The following is a 25,401-nucleotide window of genomic DNA, read 5'->3' as shown; positions in this document are numbered from 1 at the left end:
TGGACAATAATAAACAGAACTCTCATTTCATTTCAAATGTTTTCTTTACTCAGGTTTGGAAATGTTAATACACTTCATAATATCTGAAATAGTCTTCTCAAATCCACTTTCATCTTCAAAATAATGCTTTCTTTGAATTAACTTAAGATAATAGTAATGATCAGCTTTAAAAGAAAAGGACAAAAAAAACCTTAACGACAATATTTACACAACAATAATCTTAGACTGGACCAAAGTTCAAAATTTGAACAAATTGTCAAAAAATACAAACACTAATTATCAAAGTTATAAATAGCTTTCCAGTTTTATGTCTGTTCAAATTAAATTACCTTTAAATAACGGTGGGTTTTCATTTTATTTGTTTAGCTTTTTGACTGTATACCCTTGGCATGCATAATATATACTTGATAGATAAGTGTCTTTATGGTAGAATGTGTCTAGTCTACAAAGCTCTTCATATCTTGCTAAACTTTGACATATCAAAGCTTATTCCTGGTCCTTAAGCTTTTGAAATAATCAAAGAACTTTGGGGTTTCACAGTCTGGTTTACAAGGAAATCAAGAATGTTTGATTTTCCTGTATAGTTAAATTAATGAGTGGCTACATTGTATTTTAAAATTAATGAATGGCTACATTTGACAACAATTTGACATATAGTTCACTAATTTCTTTGTCTAGATTTCAACTGAGATAATGTTAGAGTTTCTTGCACAAAGTAAAAGTAAAAGTGTAAATAATTTATTTTGCACACACATTCTACATAAGTACAGAATATTGAGTTCAGTCAATGTAATATGTACTATTCAGTTACTACAATTGGTACAAACTTAATAACATCATACATGTTATAGCTACTGAGGTTGTAGATTGGACCAATCATACAACAGTCACTGTGGTTATAGCTACTGAGGTTGTAGATTGGACCAATCATACAACAGTCACTGTGGTTATAGCTACAAAGGTTGTAGATTGGACCAAGCATACAACAGTCACTGTGGTTATAGCTACAAAGGTTGTAGATTGGACCAAGCATACAACAATCACTGTGGTTATAGCTACAAAGGTTGTAGATTGGACCAAGCATACAACAGTCACTGTGGTTATAGCTACAAAGGTTGTAGATTGGACCAAGCGTACAACAATCACTGTGGTTATAGCTACTGAGGTTGTAGATTGGACCAATCATACAACGGTGATTGTGGTAGGATAAGAACAAGAGAGACAAAAATCTAAAACTAGAATTGTGGCACAAAGTAGATTGCTGGCAGTTTTGTTGTCATATTGGTAACCAGATAGTGACTGTAACACAATGGAAGAAGTGCAGCAAAATAAACACTGCATGGCTCTTGCCTTGATTCAACCATTCTTTTATGGTATGAAGCACTTGCGTCTATGGTACACATATTTTAATTGTTAATAATAGTACTATATCTAAATAAGTAACAAGATGAGATATAATATGCAAATTAACCTTTAAGTTAGTAAACTGTGAGACAAAGGTTAATCACATCTTAACTTCCATTACAGACTACTTTTAATACATGTATGCCACAATTATGGTTTCATTTTGTCTGTCTGTTTTAACTTGACAAGACTTAGCCCCACCACTGATGTACAGTAATAAGAATGCATAGTTACTGTCTATTTACTGTTAGCTGTGGTTAAGCTGTGGGGTTAGCTGTGGTCTGTCCTGGAGGAGCTGTGGTCAGCTGTCAGCTATCAGCATTAGTGTGTTACACATATCACTCATCTTGAAGTAGACCTGTACCATCAATAAATTTAATGACTGTATAATATTGATAAATCCAAAGTTGATTCCTGTTATGATAAGTCTGTGCAGATGTCCTTAATTGTCAAGATTCATTTATAGAATAGTGATTCAGGAATGTCAGGTATTATAAAGAAGCTAGAGTAAAGTGGAAACTTTCACATTGAAATATAGAAAATGAATGTGACCAATGTCAAAATAGACCAACAGGACTGAAAACCATACCCCAAAGGATAGCATGTAGGCAAATATAGTGTCACTTGTTATTAAAACTAGCACATCATATAGACATCACCTTATAAACCCACCCAACCCTATTAGGATAGCATGCAGGCAAATATAGTCTCACTTGTTATTAAAGCCAGCACATCATATAGACATCACCTTATAAACCCATCCAACCCTATTAGGATAGCATGTAGGCAAATATAGTCTCACTTGTTATTAAAGCCAGCACATCATATAGACATCACCTTATAAACCCATCCAACCCAGTATTCTGATATCAACTAATTAGTAAGCACAGCATGTTCCACTCTACTAGGAAATGAGGGTCAAAAGGGTTAAGGTTGACAGAAGAGCAATTTTCCTTCAGTTTTTGCTATTACAATAAATGATTCACGGGGAGGATATCAAGTATGATGCTTGATCTGCATTAAATGATTTTGATGTTTCTTTTTACTCTGTGTTTTCAACATATTCAAAATCTAACATCATAAATGAATGGAAACAGAAGGACATAGTTACATAATTAGTGTTAGTTGAAAAAACTTAGTATTGGTACATAATTAGTGGTCGTTGAAAAAACATTTGCTATTGGTACAAATGTAGTAAGAGGTAACATAGACATTTTTACAACTTTATATTCATTGCATTTCAGTCATTTGCAAGATTTGGAATTTGAAATTAGTATTATTGAGAAACAAAGAACAAAATTGTTGTTGCCCCAAGTTACAGTCACATGATATGCAGGCTAGTTTGACCCATAATGCAATGGTATGTATGGGTTGATTGCAATGTGTAGCAGGTGCAGATATCAGAGAGTAGATGTATGAATTTCATTAACACTGTACTACAGTGCACTGAATCTATCCTTCAATTACATGTATGTATGCCATTCTAGTCATAATCAATTCCTGCCAACAATATCTACAATGATACTACTCAGTACCTGTAATATTATTTTACTTCATGGTAGAGGGTCAAAATAGAACAAGAAGGTTGACTTATTCTCACATGCCTAGAGTTATACATATATATAGTGGAAGTCATGGCAGCAACCAAGAAATCATTAATTTTTATGACCCATCTAGGTGTACAATGCTGTATCAGGTTATGAGAATTACTTGGAAATTGTTCCATTTTAAAACCAAACTAGATTAATCATTCTTTCTTCTGAAGTTCTCTCTCCTTTCTGAGTGCAAAACAACATTTTTGTTAAAATGATATAATGACATCCCAACATGACAATATTTCCAATTATATTGTACTAAGCCTTTTCAGAAACCAAACCATAGTAAACTAAATATATCAATAAGTGTAAGCCTACTTATTTACCTGACTGTCCACATAAAGTAATAGTTAAAATGCCTTGTAAAATGTTCCTTCTCTAGTCTTTCAAAAGGACTACATCATTTATCTAAACAATTTGTAAAACCAAACTGAAGAAATATTTCAGACAATAATTTTTCAGATAGAAACTTTTCTTTGTAGTCTACATTTAGTCACAGAAAGTCATTAATCTGTAATCAAGCAGTGACAATTATCAGTTGGTATACACTATTCAACTTAATACACTTCTCTATCTTTCCATGGTCACCACCTTTCTCTTTTGGAGGTCAAAGGTCAATGCAGCCAATCATCACACATTCATGAAATTATTTTTTGAAACAAAATCTTATCTGAAAAAAACAGTTTCCTTTTCACTGTTTATCAGTGAAAAGGAAACTGTTTTTTCAACATTTTTGTTCATCCAATCACAAGATCCTCTTTTGTTCTGTGACTCCACAGTGGGTAAATAACACCTTCTATACATTAATTATGTTAAAAGTTTTCAATCGTAACATAAGACTCAATAGTAACCGGACAGTCAATTTCTGTCAAAAAATATGAAAATCCTTAGTAATTGGACAAGTCCAGAAATACCAGTGCCAAAAAGATGCTCTCTATCAGAATATATTATAAAATCTCTGGTTTCTTGTAGGAAACATGTTTGGCACGATGTTTCTTGCTCTGTAGATGTTGTCTGTATTGTACTTCTGAATTTAGCATAAGATCACAGCATGCACAGTAAAACTTTCCACTTGGTGTCATCACCATAGCTAGGTCCTTTGGTCTTGGTGGGGCTTTCTTTGCTGGGGGTGGCGACAGGCTTGTAAAAATACCATGTTGATTTGGAAGTGTGTTTTGTGGTACAATACGAATTCCAACTGGTATGCCATTTCCAGTACCTAGAAATTAAGACAAAAATAGATTTCAAATATTAAAGGCCTCAAAAAAATTGTTTGGTTTTGGTTACTTGACCTCACCTAGTTTTTCATGCTGACCCTCAACTTTTTTTTACATATTCGAGAAAAAAAGAATAAAATCATGTAAATTGTGAAATCTTGCAAGAAATAGTGGATGATGAAACTGACATCAACTTAAAAATCTGTAATGACTGTACATCTGATGAGAAGAAACCAATAACACAGAGACCATATAGAAAAAACAGAAAATATAACTACCTGAACTAGACACTCACATATGAAAAAAGAATGATAGAAAATAGAATAAAAAATCTACCAACCCCATCTATTCTAAAATTGAAAGTAATAGGTATGTGTAGAATACTAGTCCAAATCATTATAAATTTTTTAATTTTAGAATTTTAGTCTAATTTTTTTTTTATAAATTATGTTAAATTTTAGAATCTTGGTCTAAATTCTTTAAAATTATTATATATCATACTCTATAAACTATGTCAAATTGTAGAATTTTAGTCTAATAATAATATTTATTCATCAATATAATAAAATTATTAGACACATAATTTATACAGAATCTATATGGCAAAAGAGATCAAGAAATAGCAACACTAATCAAGCTTGTGTCCCTGGTTACTATGGTTACTAACAAACAAACAAACAAACAAACATGTATTTGTAGGTGTATATGTTACACCCAATCCGTGAAACTGCCCAATTCATGAAATGTGCATGTAACTTTGCCCAGTTCATGAAATGGTCTACCTTATACAAATGAGAGTATAGATTACGATCTAAAAGGGCAAAATTAATTTTGGGGGCAACAATTTTAAACTGGGGTGTTGATTATCGAACTCTATTAAAACACAAGCTACTCTGAATTATAATAAAATAAGAATTGTGAAGTGATGAGTTTGGAAATACATGATAATAAAATTGTTTAATTGATATTGTATTTTGTATGTGTCCTTTACAAGATGCACATTTCATACTGTTACCTTATGGCAGACATAAATATGTATTAGATGAACAACTAATACTCATGACTCTTAAATGGTATTTTCTCTAGGTAATAAGTCATGAATATGCAAGTAAGGAATATAGAAAGGGCTGTCACTTTGGCATATTTCTCAGAACACCTTTTCTTTATCAAAGGGCTCTTTTTTGATGTGTCCAGATTTTAAAAATCTAACGACTGTAATACACATTGTCAGTTCAGTCCATCATAATGTCTCATGAACCCTATCTGCCTCGGACGATAGACACTTTTCTAAATTATTCAGACTTTAATTCTCCAGTTTTAATATAACATTCATTTTCATTTCAAACTTTCAGCAAGATGCCATGCTATCTGTTTGCATTACCTGCTAGATACAAAGGTTTCTGGACAGGAAGACTCGATTAGTTAGCTAAGCCTTAGATGCATTAGAAGGAAGAATTTGTCTTAATCCATCTGGAGAGAGTGATGAGCTACTTATCTATCCACAATGGGATGACAGACAAGAGACAAACTATGATGATATAACTGTCTGTAAGGCCTTAATTTGGTAAAGATCACCGGAAAGGTCACAATGTTACATTAAATTACACAAAATAACATCTTTTATAAAGGTTTTCAGCTTAATATTTTCAACATGTCATTTTCTTGTTTGTTTTACCATTGGTAGGTGGATGTATGGAATGTAGTACTTACCATTGGTAGGTGGATGTATGGAATGTAGTACTTACCATTGGTAGGTGGATGTATGGAATGTAGTACTTACCATTGGTAGGTGGATGTATGGAATGTAGTACTTACCATTGGTAGGTAGGATGTATGGAATGTAGTACTTACCATTGGTAGGCAGATGTATGGAATGTAGTACTTACCATTGGTAGGTGGATGTATGGAATAGAATGTAGTACTTACCATTGGTAGGTGGATGTATGGAATAGAATGTAGTACTTACCATTGGTAGGCAGATGTATGGAATGTAGTACTTACCATTGGTAGGTGGATGTATGGAATGTAATACTTACCATTGGTAGGTGGATGTATGGAATGTAATACTTACCATTGGTAGGTGGATGTATGGAATGTAGTACTTACCATTGGTAGGTGGATGTATGGAATAGAATGTAGTACTTACCATTGGTAGGTGGATGTATGGAATAGAATGTAATACTTACCATTGGTAGGTGGATGTATGGAATAGAATGTAGTACTTACCATTGGTAGGCAGATGTATGGAATGTAGTACTTACCATTGGTAGGTGGATGTATGGAATGAGGGCTAGCACCATTTGTTGACCCCCATCTTCCTTGTAAGGCCTTCGTTCCTCTCTTCTCTTGTAAAACTTTCTGTTGATGTTTGTAACTCTTTATGTGACTTTCCAACTGTGCTTCCGAGTTCAGAGTCACATTACAAACAAAACATAACAGTTTCTTTGTTGCCCTGGAAACAAAGGAAAATATATTCATTTGTTATTATAATCTGAACAGAGTGCTTTGACAGATAATTTATACACACTAACCACTAGTATGATGAATTAGGATAAATGGACAGATGAACAGAACCCAACGTAGCAGCCCCCATCAGGCTTCGCCCAGGGGGGGGGGGGGGGATAAACTTACACAAACCTTAAGACAGGTAACATTTACAATCTCAAATAATGAGTTTTCATTTTCTTTTAATATCTGCACACAAAGTGAGGGTAATTTTATATAATAATGACACAAAAGAGACATTCATAATCAAACAATATCATAAAAATATGGATGTTGGGTCACACTCTACAATTATTACATCATATTATAAAACTCCAAATGTTTAAACATAACCCATCACTGGTATCTTCTCATCTAATAATTTCATATTTTTGAGTCAATAACGTTAGAAGTTAAAAACATTTACATGTACACATGTATAACAATAAACTTGTTAAACTCTAATGGGGAATTTACCACAGAAATTACACTAGTGTGCTATATATCTATTTACAAATGATGAAGCAATCTACTTGTATCCTAGCAACAACCCAATTATTGAAAGAGCAACAAGCTGCTAGGTTGGTCACCTAGTTTAGTTGTCTATCACTTTATCAACTGATTTCCCTAGAGTAAAAATGAAGTAAACTATGACAAAGATAGATTGCATTATTTCTCAGAGTCTCCAAAATAATATCACACAAGAATGATTTATCAAATTTTCACATGAATAAATTTGCCTTTTTATGTTTAATCATAATTCTGAGTAAATTTTTTATATCTAACTTATAAAAATAATAAATCTAATCAGTGAATATAAATAAATCAGGACAGGGAAATTGACATGATTGATAGCGTGACTCTGAGGCAGTGGACAGCATTATCTGACTGCTTGATAGCGTGACTCTGAGGCAGTGGACAGCATTATCTGACTGCCTGATAGCGTGACTCTGAGGCAGTGGACAGCATTATCTGACTGCTTGATAGCGTGACTCTGAGGCAGTGGACAGCATTATCTGACTGCCTGATAGTGTGACTCTGAGGCAGTGGACAGCATTATCTGACTGCTTGATAGCGTGACTCTGAGGCAGTGGACAGCATTATCTGACTGCTTGATAGTGTGACTCTGAGGCAGTGGACAACATTATCTGACTGCTTGATAGTGTGACTCTGAGGCAGTGGACAGCATTATCTGACTGCTTGATAGCGTGACTCTGAGGCAGTGGACAGCATTATCTGACTGCTCGATAGCGTGACTCTGAGGCAGTGGACAGCATTATCTGACTGCTTGATAGTGTGACTCTGAGGCAGTGGACAACATTATCTGACTGCTTGATAGCGTGACTCTGAGGCAGTGGACAGCATTATCTGACTGCTTGATAGCGTGACTCTGAGGCAGTGGACAGCATTATCTGACTGCCTGATAGCGTGACTCTGAGGCAGTGGACAGCATTATCTGACTGCTTGATAGCGTGACTCTGAGGCAGTGGACAGCATTATCTGACTGCTTGATAGCGTGACTCTGAGGCAGTGGACAGCATTATCTGACTGCTTGGAGAATGAATTTCAAAACAAGTATTCATGAGGCTGATCACATGCATGCATGGATGGTTGGTAGGTTTTGAGGTAATGGTTGTAATATATATTAACTATTATCCATCTTTAGTGGTAGGTTTTTGAGGTACTGGTTGTAATATATAACTGTCCACCTTGAGTGGTAGGTTTTGAGGTACTAGTTGTGGATCCAACTTGAGTGGATAATAGTTATATATTACAACCAGTACCTCAAAACGTACCACTAAAGGTGGATAATAGTTATATATTACAACCAGTATCTCAAAACCTACCACTAAAGGTGGATAATAGTTATATATTAATAATAATAATAATAATAATAATAATAATATATTTATTGCCATTGTGCATCATTTAAAAAAAAAAACACTAGGAAAATGTTGCGATGTCGCTCAGAACGAACAATCTACAATCCATACAAGACAATACCAAAACTACCGACATGAGACAAGAGTAAAACTGTTAAAACTATGCAAGTTAATTAAAAGATTATCATGACAGTGACAACCAGTACCTCAAAACCTACCACTAAAGGTGGATAATAGTTATATATTACAACCAGTACCTCAAAACCTACCACGTTCTGAGGCCCTGTCTTTAATGTATGCAACCTACACATCAAAAGTCTGGAGTTTTAATATCACTCAGTATCGTTCAGCCGTATTCAGGCTGAAAACGTTTTCTATGATTTGGTTGTTCTACAATGTTTATGACATGTCTTTTATATTACTGATATTAGCCAAAGTTAATTTACATAGCTAAAGATTTAATAATATCTATTTTGAGTTTTCTCATCTGTCATCCAGAAAATAGCATAATTGTGACACTGAGGGTTATAAATGTAATTTAAATCTAATCTCCAACTTATAATGACACATACTATCTTAATTATGTCCCATAGGTGATTGTAGACTTATATCTAGTAAGGATATCTAATTACTGCATTCATCTGGGATACCTTACCCCTAGCATCCTATATCAATGAATACCACAGTGTAAAGTGTTTCAAAATAGTGCAATGTGACATTCAAATTTATGATACTGAAAAAAAGGGAATTCGAAACACCACTACATACCAATCTTTCAAAGAACTCGGATAGAGAGATCTTTCAACAATTAAGATTAAGTGTTTACTGTTTATATATTATTCCTAGACTAGCAATAATCTGTCCAAATACTAATCACTTAATTATTTTAACAGAATTGTGATCAATGCATACAACACTTTCCATGTAATGTACACAACAGTAATCAATGCATACAATAATGTAACATCACTTTCCATGTAATGTACACACAGAACAGTAATCAATGTCATGTACATGTAATAACACTTTCCATGTAATGTACACACAGAACAGTAATCAATGTCATGTACATGTAATAACACTTTCCATGTAATGTACACACAGAACAGTAATCAATGTCATGTACATGTAATAACACTTTCCATGTAATGTACACACAGAACAGTAATCAATGTCATGTACATGTAATAACACTTTCCATGTAATGTACACACAGAACAGTAATCAATGTCATGTACATGTAACATCACTTTCCATGTAATGTACACACAGAACAGTAATCAATGTCATGTACATGTAATAACACTTTCCATGTAATGTACACACAGAACAGTAATCAATGTCATGTACATGTAATAACACTTTCCATGTAATGTACACACAGAACAGTAATCAATGTCATGTACATGTAATAACACTTTCCATGTAATGTACACACAGAACAGTAATCAATGTCATGTACATGTAATAACACTTTCCATGTAATGTACACACAGAACAGTAATCAATGTCATGTACATGTAATAACACTTTCCATGTAATGTACACACAGAACAGTAATCAATGTCATGTACATGTAATAACACTTTCCATGTAATGTACACACAGAACAGTAATCAATGTCATGTACATGTAATAACACTTTCCATGTAATGTACACACAGAACAGTAATCAATGTCATGTACATGTAATAACACTTTCCATGTAATGTTACAGTACAAAAAGTATTGTGCAGTTGTCCATGCCACACGACTATACTATACTGTTGTACAAAGTCCAATATATTCTTGACCTTTAAATCCATTGTATTCGATGGTGAGGGTATACACTACAAGTAAAGCTTTAATATATCAAATGTATTATTTTCCTGTAGTTACATTCTGATTCAAATTGTGTTTCTTTTTGTATGTATATATATGTGTTTTAGTCATCAGTTGTGTACATTTTTGTATGGATATAAAGTGTTTTAGTCATCAGTTATGTACATTTTTGTATGTATATATGTGTTTTAGTCATCAGTTGTGTACATTTTTGTATGTATATAAAGTGTTTTAGTCATCAGTTATATACATTTTTGTATGTATATATGTGTTTTAGTCATCAGTTATGTACATTTTTGTATGTATATAAAGTGTTTTAGTCATCAGTTGTGTACATTTTTGTATGTATATATGTGTTTTAGTCATCAGTTATGTACATTTTTGTATGTATATATGTGTTTTAGTCATCAGTTATGTACATTTTTGTATGTATATATGTGTTTTAGTCATCAGTTGTGTACATTTTTGTATGTATATATGTGTTTTAGTCATCAGTTATGTACATTTTTGTATGTATATATGTGTTTTAGTCATCAGTTGTGTACATTTTTGTATGTATATATGTGTTTTAGTCATCAGTTATGTACATTTTTGTATGTATATATGTGTTTTAGTCATCAGTTGTGTACATTTTTGTATGTATATATGTGTTTTAGTCATCAGTTGTGTACATTTTTGTATGTATATATGTGTTTTAGTCATCAGTTATGTACATTTTTGTATGTAATGTGTTTTAGTCATCAGTTATGTACATTTTTGTATGTATATATGTGTTTTAGTCATCAGTTATGTACATTTTTGTATGTATATATGTGTTTTAGTCATCAGTTGTGTACATTTTTGTATGTATATATGTGTTTTAGTCATCAGTTATGTACATTTTTGTATGTATATATGTGTTTTAGTCATCAGTTATGTACATTTTTGTATGTATATATGTGTTTTAGTCATCAGTTATGTACATTTTTGTATGTATATATGCGTTTTAGTCATCAGTTGTGTACATTTTTTCACGTAAATAGTAAGTTTGGGTGAATCCAAAGAGAAATAAAGTCATGAATAGAATTGAATTTAATTGAAGTGAGTCATACTTGAAATAACTAATTTGCCCTTAAATAACTAGAGAGTTTCCCTTTACACTTGAAATGTTAAGCCATTATACTGCTTACAGAATTCAGATAATCACTTGACTGTCATGCAAATAGAAATTCATAGCTGTGCTGTTTTCAGAAGTATTATAGAAATGTCTTTTCATATGTTTGTTTAATAAGGATGATTTAAAAATGATTGAATTCTGATAGCCTACACAAAGTACTTTGAATTTTGTATAAAGTAATAACTAGTATTAACCTCAAGGGAGGTATTAGACAGGTATGTAATTGTAGCACTTACACACACTGTACTTGTGTACCAACCTGATTATCATTTATATTTCTACTGACTTCTGACACAACCAAAGGCAGTAACACAGATTACAAAACCAGATAGAGTCATATGAACTCTTGTGACAGCCAACCACTAGTAAATCTACTGTGGTAATGTAAGCTATGTTGACAGCTAATCACTAGTAAACCTACTGTGGTAATGTAAACTATGTTGACAGCTAACCACTAGTAAACCTACTGTGGTAATTTAAGCTATGTTGACAGCCAACCACTAGTAAACCTACTGTGGTAATGTAAGCTATGTTGACAGCTAACCACTAGTAAACCTACTGTGGTAATGTAAACTATGTTGACAGCTAACCACTAGTAAACCTACTGTGGTAATTTAGGCTATGTTGACAGCTAATCACTAGTAAACCTACTGTGGTAATGTAAACTATGTTGACAGCTAACCACTAGTAAACCTACTGTGGTAATGTAAGCTATGTTGACAGCTAACCACTAGTAAACCTACAGAGGTAATTTAGGCTATGTTGACAGCTAACCACTAGTAAACCTACTGCGGTAATGTAAGCTATGTTGACAGCTAATCACAAGTAAACCTACTGTGGTAATGTAAGCTATGTTGACAGCTTATAACCACTAGTAAACCTACTGTGGTAATGTAAACTATGTTGACAGCTAACCACTAGTAAACCTACTGTGGTAATTTAGGCTATGTTGACAGCTAACCACTAGTAAACCTACTGTGGTAATTTAAGCTATGTTGACAGCCAACCACTAGTAAACCTACTGTGGTAATTTAAGCTATGTTGACAGCTAACCACTAGTAAACCTACTGTGGTAATGTAAGCTATGTTGACAGCTAACCACTAGTAAACCTACTGTGGTAATGTAAGCTATGTTGACAGCTAACCACTAGTAAACCTACTGTGGTAATGTAAGCTATGTTGACAGCTAACCACTAGTAAACCTACTGTGGTAATGTAAGCTATGTTGACAGCTAACCACTAGTAAACCTATTGTGGTAATTTAAGCTATGTTGACAGCTAACCACTAGTAAACCTACAGAGGTAATTTAGGCTATGTTGACAGCTAACCACTAGTAAACCTACTGTGGTAATTTAGGCTATGTTGACAGCTAACCACTAGTAAACCTACTGTGGTAATTTAGGCTATGTTGACAGCTAATCACTAGTAAACCTACTGAGGTAATTTAGGCTATGTTGACAGCTAACCACTAGTAAACCTACTGTGGTAATTTAGGCTATGTTGACAGCTAACCACTAGTAAACCTACTGTGGTAATTTAGGCTATGTTGACAGCTAACCACTAGTAAACCTACTGTGGTAATTTAGGCTATGTTGACAGCTAACCACTAGTAAACCTACTGTGGTAATTTAGGCTATGTTGACAGCTAACCACTAGTAAACCTACTGAGGTAATTTAGGCTATGTTGACAGCTAACCACTAGTAAACCTACTGTGGTAATTTAGGCTATGTTGACAACCAACCACTAGTAAACCTACTGTGGTAATGTAAACTATGTTGACAGCTAACCACTAGTAAACCTACAGAGGTAATGTAGGCTATGTTGACAGCTAACCACTAGTAAATCTACTGTGGTAATTTAGGCTATGTTGACAGCTAACCACTAGTAAACCTACTGTGGTAATTTAGGCTATGTTGACAGCTAACCACTAGTAAACCTACAGAGGTAATTTAGGCTATGTTGACAGCTAACCACTAGTAAACCTACTGTGGTAATATAAGCTATGTTGACAGCTAATCACTAGTAAACCTACTGTGGTAATTTAAGCTATGTTGACAGCTAACCACTAGTAAACCTACTGTGGTAATTTAGGCTATGTTGACAGCTAACCACTAGTAAACCTACTGTGGTAATGTAAGCTATGTTGACAGCTAACCACTAGTAAACCTACTGTGGTAATTTAGGCTATGTTGACAGCTAACCACTAGTAAACCTACTGTGGTAATTTAGGCTATGTTGACAGCTAACCACTAGTAAACCTACTGTGGTAATTTAGGCTATGTTGACAGCTAACCACTAGTAAACCTACTGTGGTAATTTAGGCTATGTTGACAGCTAACCACTAGTAAACCTACTGTGGTAATTTAGGCTATGTTGACAGCCAACCACTAGTAAACCTACTGTGGTAATTTAGGCTATGTTGACAGCTAATCACTAGTAAACCTACTGTGGTAATGTAAGCTATGTTGACAGCTAACCACTAGTAAACCTACTGTGGTAATTTAAGCTATGTTGACAGCCAACCACTAGTAAACCTAATGTGGTAATTTAGGCTATGTTGACAGCCAACCACTAGTAAACCTACTGTGGTAATTTAGGCTATGTTGACAACCAACCACTAGTAAACCTACTGTGGTAATTTAGGCTATGTTGACAGCTAACCACTAGTAAACCTACTGTGGTAATTTAAGCTATGTTGACAGCCAACCACTAGTAAACCTAATGTGGTAATTTAGGCTATGTTGACAGCCAACCACTAGTAAACCTACTGTGGTAATTTAGGCTATGTTGACAGCTAACCACTAGTAAACCTACTGTGGTAATTTAGGCTATGTTGACAGCTAACCACTAGTAAACCTACTGTGGTAATGTAAGCTATGTTGACAGCTAACCACTAGTAAACCTACTGTGGTAATTTAGGCTATGTTGACAGCTAATCACAAGTAAACCTACTGTGGTAATGTAGGCTATGTTGACAGCTAACCACTAGTAAACCTACTGTGGTAATGTAAGCTATGTTGACAGCTAACCACTAGTAAACCTACTGTGGTAATGTAAGCTATGTTGACAACTAACCACTAGTAAACCTACTGTGGTAATGTAAGCTATGTTGACAGCTAACCACTAGTAAACCTACTGTGGTAATGTAAGCTATGTTGACAGCTAACCACTAGTAAACCTACTGTGGTAATGTAAGCTATGTTGACAACTAACCACTAGTAAACCTACTGTGGTAATGTAAGCTATGTTGACAACCAACCACTAGTAAACCTACTGTGGTAATTTAGGCTATGTTGACAGCTAATCACAAGTAAACCTACTGTGGTAATGTAGGCTATGTTGACAGCTAACCACTAGTAAATCTACTGTGGTAATGTAGGCTATGTTGACAGCTAACCACTAGTAAACCTACTGTGGTAATGTAAACTATGTTGACAGCCAACCACTAGTAAACCTACTGTGGTAATGTAAACTATGTTGACAGCTAACCACTAGTAAACCTACTGTGGTAATGTAAACTATGTTGACAGCCAACCACTAGTAAACCTACTGTGGTAATGTAAACTATGTTGACAGCCAACCACTAGTAAACCTACTGTGGTAATGTAAACTATGTTGACAGCCAACCACTAGTAAACCTACTGTGGTAATGTAAACTATGTTGACAGCCAACCACTAGTAAACCTACTGTGGTAATGTAAACTATGTTGACAGCTAACCACTAGTAAATCTACTGTGGTAATTTAGGCTATGTTGACAGCTAACCACTAGTAAACCTACTGCGGTAATGTAAGCTATGTTGACAGCTAATCACTAGTAAACCTACTGCGGTAATGTAAGCTATGTTGACAGCTAACCACTAGTAAACCTACTGTGGTAATGTAAACTATGTTGACAGCTAACCACTAGTAAACCTACTGTGGTAATGTAAGCTATGTTGACAGGTCATATATGTTTATATTACATGTATGATATGTTCTGTGCCATTATCAACATGTTGTTTGTACTCATCAAACTTGAACATAATGGCTTATTATTTTGATATGAATATAGCTAAAAAAAACAATTGTATGTATCATAGCAATTAGTCACTTTTATTAATTGAATATTATTTAATATTGACTATTAGTAATGTTGAGATTGACTATTAGCATAGATGACAAACAGTAATGACAAGTAATATTTTATAAGAACTGACAGCTTCATCTTCAATGTTAAAAATGCACCATTGGATGGGCAGGACATACCATGTCTAAAATTGACATCACTGGGAAGGCAGAATGTACCATGTCTAAAATTGACATCACTGGGACGGCAGAATGTACCATGTCTAAAATTGACATCACTGGGACGGCAGAATGTACCATGTCTAAAATTAACATCACTGGGAAGGCAGAATGTACCATGTCTAAAATTAACATCACTGGGACGGCAGAATGTACCATGTCTAAAATTAACATCACTGGGACGGCAGAATGTGCCATGTCTAAAATTGACATCACTGGGAAGGCAGAATGTACCATGTCTAAAATTGACACCATTGGGATGACAGAATTATGTACCATGTCTAAAATTGACACCATTGGCTTTGACATAAGACTATTGTTAGGGTGTACCATATCTTGATGGCTAGATTTATCTGCTATAGTTTGAATTGACGGCATTGCTAGGTTTGAGGCATGATAGGAACAAATCACACAGAGATCACATCAATACAAGATGCCTTTAGGGGCTTAATTGACAGGCAGAAGGATGCATTTTTTGCATGAATAGTTTTACATTAGTTTTAGTTTATTTGCTTTGACTAGCAAGTCACATAGACTGGGTTTTACTATGGACAGATGTATTTAAAACTCATCCTCATCATAGATTGGATCAATGTTTTATGACTCTATTTGATATTGAAGGATGAACAGGTTGGCAACAAATAAACAATTTTACTCTGTATTTACGCTACACTGACTGTTAGCCATACAATATCAGGTGATTTAAGGAAAACACAATTTTACTCTGTATTTACGCTACACTGACTGTTAGCCATACAATATCAGGTGATTTAAGGAAAACACAATTTTACTCTGTATTTACGCTACACTGACGGTAAGCCATACAATATCAGGTGATTTTAAGGAAAACACAGAATTGGATTTACAACACATTTGAAGAAGACTTAGGGATATTCCACAATTATGGTTCCACTTCAGGATATAAAGACCTTTCTTCCCATTTCTCATTTATCTAAAGGTGACATTTATAGTAATCTGTATAGATGGAGCAAGTCATACCCTGCAGGTACACACTTACAATCCAAACTATAAACCTTCAGATCATCTTCTTTATTGACAAACAGACAAAACTCATGAGAACAGCACTGATGTAGATTTTACACAATCTGCCTTCAACAAAAATCTATCCAGCTATCTACATTTCTACATTTAAGTTTGGATTTTTTTTTAAATTTACACTTTAACATCCTGTTTCATGAAAAAAAGTCTTTGATGGAGACAAATTACCCTCCAAAAATGAGATCTTCCAAAAATGAGATCTTCCTAAAACGATAGAGATCAATCCATCAGGAAATTTATAGAGTGCCTGTATCCAATACGAAGTAAAGTTCAGAGGCACTGTACAGTTAAATGTTGAAAACTTTTGTGAATAAGTATGTTTTAAGGTTCTTCCTGAAGGCATTGACTATGAGAGTCTAGCTTTGTCGAATCTCCAGTGACAATTTGTTCCAAAGACAAAGTGAGGCATGTGAGAAAGCACAGCCACCAAAGGAATTAAGTCTGTATTTGAGTTCAAAAAGTTAATATTTGTCCGATGACCGAAGTGAATGGAGATTGCTTCTCACTGATACTGTCTGATAAGTAAGGTGGTGAAAGTCCATGCAATATTTTATAGGTGGTCAGGAGAACTTTGTAATCTGTATTGTACAGGCAACCAGTGCAGTTCCTTTAGTATTGATGTAATATGTTGACGTTTCTTTACCAGTGTGATGATCCTGGCAGCTGTGTTCTGTGCATGTTGTAGTGGTTTGATGTGTTCATATGTCCGTAAAGAAGTGCATTGCCATAGTTGAGTTTAGAAGAAAGGAGGGCTTGAATCAGTTGCTGACAAGTGCGTTTACTGAGAAAGTAACAAAAAGTGATCGATTTTGCAGAGATATTCTTTATAAACCTGTCTGCTTTGCATCATTACTAAAATTGTTAAAAGTTTAAACAAATTTTGTGTTTGATTTTGAAGGACAGTTTTTAAATACCAACCCCCATTTTGTGACCAAATTTAACAAGTTTGTACAAAAAACATATACATGTTATTTGTCTACTGTTGTATATCTGCTCAAGGCATTGCTGATAATTGAGAAATGACCCCTTATATTAAACTGACAAACCAGGATTATTCACTTTCAGGTAGTACAGAATATCTAGCCAAGTACAATGTCCCTAAGGGAAGTGAAACACAACTGATCAAAGAATTGAAGTGTCTCTAATTTACAATGTTTCAGATCCCAATATGTACAAGTCATGTTGATTGGACTGTCCTATTTGACAACACTAATGTGATAAATTAAAAAGTCAAACAGTTCTAAATGAGATTGATCTAAAAATACCAAACACTAAGTACCTTGAAAGTGATTATACACAAGCTATCACTGTGCCATGGTTTCTACATGATATACTATCACTATGTCTTAGTCCAAATAGATGTCAAACTTTTCCAACTACAGAAAACTAAAACCATGTCCTAATGAGTTGTCTTGGCTGTATTTCATAAAAAATAGCACAATGGCGTTGTAGCACAACTGTACAGTTTTAAAAAAATGTTTATCCACATGCTGATCCATGCTAGGTATAGGTGTTCATTTGCTGAATGATTATCCAGTTGCCTATCCAACCCTGTTGTTATCTTTGCAAAATGCACGTTCATTTGGCTGTTGCTATGGGTGTGGTCTTGTTGCTAGGCACATTTACATACATTTCTTGAATGTTTATTCAATTGTCTATTAATCCCTGTTATCTTTGCAATATCTGTGATCATTTGGCTGTTGCCATGGGCATGGTCTTGTTGCTAGGCATATTTGCATACACCTTTTGAATGTTGGTTTACTTTTCTACTAGTCCCTGTTATCTTAGTGAAATACACCACCGTTTGACTGTTGCTATGGGCGTGGTCATGGTTGCTAGGGATATTTGCATACATTTTTTGAATGTTTACTCACTTGCCTATCAGATGTTGTTATTTAATCAAAATATACCGTCATTTGGTTGTTGCTAAGGGTGTGGTCATGGTTGCTAGGGTCAACTGTGTCAAAATCTTTTGATGAAAATCTGCAGAATAGCACTTCTAGAAACATCTCACTTTTTGAGATATAAATTTTTGACCAAAATTCACATTTTTACACCTAATGTGCATATCACTGATGAGATCATAATATGCTTAATATTTCTTCATCTTTGCACCCACAGATGCATCCCTGTTAAATTTCAGCCCAATCTGCTGAGTAGTTTTGGAATTATAGGTTTTTGACCAAAAAGACACATTTTTAGCCCTAATTTGCATATCACTGATGGGATCATCATGTCGTGAACAATTCTTAATCTAAACACCCTTAATAATGTTCCACCAAATCTCAAACCGATCTGCCCAGTAGTATTTGAGTTTAAGTTTTTTGACCAAAAATGACATTTTTTTACCCAAATCACTCATCGGTGGTAAGATAATTTTGATTTGAACAATTTCCCAACTAGACACCCAAGGTAATACACCCATCAAATACCATGGCAATCAATCCGAGGGGTTTTGACTTTAAGTTGTTTACACACACACACACACACACACACACACACACACACACATACACACACACACACACACACACACACACACACACACACACACACACACAGGCAGACAGTCAGACACTTTGCCATGCCTACAACACTACTGAATCTTATCAGTTCAGTTGTGCTAAAAAGATGATTTTAATGGAATTTGAATAACATATTTTCCTGAATGTACATATCATGTAATTGACATTAATTGAAAAGTTTTTCCAGAGATGCAATTAAATAATTGCATCCAACTTCCAAGAGTCCCCCCCCCCCCCCCCCCCCCCCCCGAGTTAGTCTGTTTACTGCACTGTCCAAGATACATTGTTAGCTGGTTGTACCTTCTAGCCCTATAGCCTGTTTACTGCACTGTCCAAGATACATTGTTAGCTGGTTGTACCTTCTATAGCCCTATAGCCTGTTTACTGCACTGTCCAAGATACATTGTTAGCTGGTTGTACCTTCTAGCCCTATAGTCTGTTTACTGCACTGTCCAAGATACATTGTTAGCTGGTTGTACCTTCTAGCCCTATAGCCTGTTTACTGCACTGTCCAAGATACATTGTTAGCTGGTTGTACCTTCTATAGCCCTATAGCCTGTTTACTGCACTGTCCAAGATACATTGTTAGCTGGTTGTACCTTCTAGCCCTATAGTCTGTTTACTGCACTGTCCAAGATACATTGTTAGCTGGTTGTACCTTCTAGCCCTATAGCCTGTTTACTGCACTGTCCAAGATACATTGTTAGCTGGTTGTACCTTCTAGCCCTATAGCCTGTTTACTGCACTGTCCAAGACACATTGTTAGCTGGTTGTACCTTCTATAGCCCTATAGCCTGTTTACTGCACTGTCCAAGATACATTGTTAGCTGGTTGTACCTTCTAGCCCTATAGCCTGTTTACTGCACTGTCCAAGATACATTGTTAGCTGGTTGTACCTTCTATAGCCCTATAGCCTGTTTACTGCACTGTCCAAGATACATTGTTAGCTGGTTGTACCTTCTAGCCCTATAGCCTGTTTACTGCACTGTCCAAGACACATTGTTAGCTGGTTGTACCTTCTATAGCCCTATAGCCTGTTTACTGCACTGTCCAAGATACATTGTTAGCTGGTTGTACCTTCTATAGCCCTATAGCCTGTTTACTGCACTGTCCAAGATACAATGTTAGCTGGTTGTACCTTCTAGCCCTATAGTCTGTTTACTGCACTGTCCAAGATACATTGTTAGCTGGTTGTATCTTCTAGCCCTATAGCCTGTTTACTGCACTGTCCAAGATACAATGTTAGCTGGTTGTACCTTCTAGCCCTATAGTCTGTTTACTGCACTGTCCAAGATACATTGTTAGCTGGTTGTACCTTCTAGCCCTATAGCCTGTTTACTGCACTGTCCAAGACACATTGTTAGCTGGTTGTACCTTCTATAGCCCTATAGTCTGTTTACTGCACTGTCCAAGATACATTGTTAGCTGGTTGTACCTTCTATAGCCCTATAGCCTGTTTACTGCACTGTCCAAGATACAATGTTAGCTGGTTGTACCTTCTAGCCCTATAGTCTGTTTACTGCACTGTCCAAGATACATTGTTAGCTGGTTGTATCTTCTAGCCCTATAGCCTGTTTACTGCACTGTCCAAGATAAAATGTTAGCTGGTTGTACCTTCTAGCCCTATAGTCTGTTTACTGCACTGTCCAAGATACATTGTTAGCTGGTTGTATCTTCTAGCCCTATAGTCTGTTTACTGCACTGTCCAAGATACATTGTTAGCTGGTTGTACCTTCTAGCCCTATAGCCTGTTTACTGCACTGTCCAAGATACATTGTTAGCTGCTCAAACTTCCCAGTCCTCATATTCTCCACTTGTGTTTAGCAAATTTTCTCAAGTGATTCAGGTAGCCACTCTGCAAAAGTCGATATCAAGTGCTTATAGAGTTAAATTTACATAATCATATGTAAATAACATGTAAATTAACATATGTACACTTGTGTTTTGTCTCACTACTATAAATGTATGTAAATCTACATACTGAAACAGATTCATTTGAATAATGATAGTCATGTCATGGTAGAAGGGACTGCACAGTCATCACTGTGATTGACCTAGGTACTGGGCAAGAATTTCCAATCTGTTATTATCAGCTTTGGTAATATAATCATGACAAGCAGAGAATATGAGGACTAGGAGGTATGACCAGCTAATACATCTCTACAGTGCAATAAAATGGCTAACAGGCTAGGGAGGTATGACCAGCTAATGCATCTCTACAGTGCAATAAAATGGCTAACAGGCTAGGGAGGTATGACCAGCTAATGCATCTCTACAGTGCAATAAAATGGCTAACAGGCTAGGGAGGTATGACCAGCTAATGCATCTCTACAGTGCAATAAAATGGCTAACAGGCTAGGGAGGTATGACCAGCTAATGCATCTCTACAGTGCAATAAAATGGCTAACAGGCTAGGGAGGTATGACCAGCTAATGCATCTCTACAGTGCAATAAAATGGCTAACAGGCTAGGGAGGTATGACCAGCTAATGCATCTCTACAGTGCAATAAAATGGCTAACAGGCTAGGGAGGTACTATACGTGATTATTTGGCTGTTGCTATGGTCGTGGTCTTGTTGCTAGGCATATTTACATATATTTTTTGAATGTTTATTAAATTGTCTATTAATCCCCGTAGTTATCTTTGCAATATATGTGATCATTTTGCTGTTGCTATGGGCGTGGTCTTGTTGCTAGGCACATTTGCATACATTTTTTGAATGTTTATTCATTTGTCTTTCTATTCCTGTTGTTATATTTGTGAAATACACGACCGTTTGGCTGTTGCTATGGTGGTCATGGTTGCTGGGGTATTTGCATACATTTTTTGAATGTTTGCTCATTTGCCTACCAGATGATGTTATTTGACCAAAATATACTGCCATTTGGTCGTTGCTAAGGGTGTGGTCATGGTCGCTAGGGCCAATTTTGTCAAAATGTTTTGAAGAAAATCTGCAGAATAACACTTTCAGAAACATCTCACCAAGTTTCAGACTCGGTGACCAAGTACTTTTTGAGATAAAAGTTTTTGACCAAAAATGAACATTTTTACACCAAATTTGCATATCACTCATGGAATCATTGTGCATGCTTAATATTTCTTCGTCCATACATCCCTAGATACATTCCCATTAAATTTCAGCCCAATCTGCTCAGTAGTTTTGGAATTATAGATTTTTAACCAAAAAGACACATTTTTAGCCCTAATTTGCATATCACTGATGGAATCATCATGTCATGAACAAATCTTACTTTACACCCCCTTAAGAATGTTCCCACCAAATTTCAAACCAATCTGCCCAGTAGTTTCTGAGTTTAAGTTTTTTGACCAAAAATCACATTTTTTGACCCAAATCACACACCTGTGATGCGATCATTTCGATTTGAACAATTTCCCAACTCGACACCCAAGGTAACGGACCCACCAAATATTATGGCAATCGGTTCAGCAGTTTTTGACTGCAGCTTCCCTTTGTGAAATGAAATACACTAGATATGTGTTGGTATTTTGTGACAAGGGTTTTAAAATCAAATTTTTTGACTTTAAGTTGTTTACACACACACACACACAAACACACACATCCACACACACACACACACACACACACACACACACACACACACACACTCACACACACAGAGACTGACAGACAGACTGACAGACAGACGCCGGGCGATCCCTATAGCACTACTGAACCTCAGTTCAGTTGTGCTAAAAAGCACAGAATGAAGATATTGAGAAAATAAATATTCTCTACTTTTTATACAGTCATATATATGTAGATATCAAATTCATATCTTGCAGCTTCCCTTTGTGAAATGAAATACACTAGATATGTGTTGGTATTTTGCGACAAGGTTTTTAAAATCAAATACCTTCCATCCATATTTATCACAACACAAAATGAAGATGTGGCGGCAATAAAGAATGTGCCCTCTGATACATGCATGCCAAACATAACAGTGATAAAACTAAGTTCTTTCTTTGTGTTGATGGACAGAAAGCAAATACGACATGTATGTGATAAAGAGTTCTACACTAGATAACATTGTAAATAAACACAATAATAGTTGAATTTTCAATCTGTTATTATCAGCTTTGGTAATATAATCATGACAAGCAGAGAATATGAGGACTAGGAGGTATGACCAGCTAATGCATCTCTACAGTGCAATAAAATGGCTAACAGGCTAGGGAGGTACAACCAGCTAATGAAGTATCTTAAGAGTGCAGTAAACAGGCTATAGGGCTAGAAGGTACAACAAGCTAATGATCTATCTTAACAGTGCAGTAAACAGGCTATAGGGCTAGGAGGTACAACCAGCTAATGATGTATCTTAAGAGTGCAGTAAACAGGCTATAGGGCTAGGACGTACAACCAGCTAATGCTAACGATGTATCTTGACAGCACAGTAAACAGGCTACCTCTAAACATAGATCATTAGCAAAAACATAGATGTGATCCTTGCTTTAAGTGACATTGCAATGTTAACACCCCTACGGAATGTAGTTAAACAAATTGTCTACCAATATAAATGTCAATCAAATTGATGATGATTTGCTATGGGGCGAGATCAATAGTTCAATGTAGGATAACAATAGTCCCAATGGTGTTGTAGCACAACTGTACAGTTTTTTTAAATGTTTATCCATATGTTAGTACATGCTAACAATAGGTGTTCATTTGCTGAATGACTATCCAGTTGCCTATACAACCCTGTTGTCATCTTTGCAATATATACAATCATTTGGCTACTGCTATGGGCGTAGTCATATTGCTAGACTATCTGCATACATTTTTTGAATGTTCATTCCCTTGTCTATGAATCCCTGATGTTATCTTTGCTATATATATGATCATTTGGCTGTTGCTATGGGTGTAGTCTTGTTGCTAGGTATATTTGCATACATTTTTTGAATGTTTATTCAATTGTCTATTAATCCCTGCATTTATCTTTGCAATATACGCAACCATTTGGCTGTTGCTATGGCTGTGGTCGTGTTGCTAGGCACATTGACATAATTTTTTGAATGTTTATTCATTTGTCTATTAATCCCCATTATCCTTGCAATATATGTGATCATTTGGCTGTTGCCATGTGCATGGTCTTGTTGTTAGGAATATTTGCATACACTTTTTGAATGTTTTTTTTTCACTTGTCTAAGAATCCCTCTTGTTATCTTTGTAAAATATGCCACCGTTTGGCTGTTGCTATTGGCACGGTCATGGTTGCCAGGGATATTTGCATACATTTTTAAATGTTTACTCACTTTCCTACCAGATGATGAGATTTTAATAACCCAAATATACTGCCATTTGTTTGTCACTAAGGTTGTGGTCAGTTGCTAGGGCCAATTGTGTCAAAATGTTTTGAAGAAAATCTTCAGAATAACATTTCTAGAAACATCTCACCAAGTTTCAACCTCATTAACCAAGTACTTTTTGAGATATGAGTTTTTGACCAAAATTCACATATTTACACCTAATTTGCATATCACTGGTGAAATCACTATGTGGTTAATATTTCTTCATCTATACATTCCCAAAGGCATCCCCATTAAACTCCAGCTCAATATGCTCAGTAGTTTTGGAATTACAGGTTTTTGACCAAAAAGATACATTTTTAGCCCTACTTTGCATATCACTGATGGGATCATCATGTTGTGAACAATTCTTAATCTAAACACCCAAGAATGTTCCCACCAAATTTCAAACTGATCTGCCCAGTAGTTTTTGAGTTTTTTTGACCAAAAATGACATTTTTTTTACCCAAATCACACACCAGTCATCAGATCATTTTGATTTGAACAATTTCCCAACTAGACATCCAAGGTAATGGACCCACCAAATATCAGGGCAATCAGTCCCGCGGTTTTTGACTTTAAGTTGTTTACACACACACACACACACACACACACACACACACACACACACACACACACACACACACACACACACACACACACAC

At 35.4% G+C, this 25,401-nt stretch overlaps 1 protein-coding gene across 2 annotated transcripts in view; it reads right to left on the bottom strand.

Moving 5' to 3' along the window:
* Positions 1–108: 108 nt before the first annotated feature.
* LOC144451390 (zinc finger matrin-type protein 3-like) overlaps positions 109–25,401 on the bottom strand; it is a 139,440-nt gene continuing 114,147 nt past the window's right edge. For both annotated transcript variants that reach the window (XM_078142218.1, XM_078142219.1), the window contains exons 3-4: positions 6,478–6,668; positions 109–4,218 (exon numbers count right to left, since the gene is read on the bottom strand). In XM_078142218.1, coding sequence (XP_077998344.1) covers positions 3,947–4,218; positions 6,478–6,668 — 463 coding nt within the window. In that variant the 3' untranslated portion in view covers positions 109–3,946. The remainder of the gene's footprint in view (positions 4,219–6,477; positions 6,669–25,401) is intronic.

The sequence above is a fragment of the Glandiceps talaboti genome, chromosome 21, assembly GCF_964340395.1.
Source record: "Glandiceps talaboti chromosome 21, keGlaTala1.1, whole genome shotgun sequence".
In the NCBI taxonomy this organism is placed as follows: domain Eukaryota; kingdom Metazoa; phylum Hemichordata; class Enteropneusta; family Spengelidae; genus Glandiceps; species Glandiceps talaboti.
This window is presented reverse-complemented; position numbering and strand designations above follow the sequence as displayed.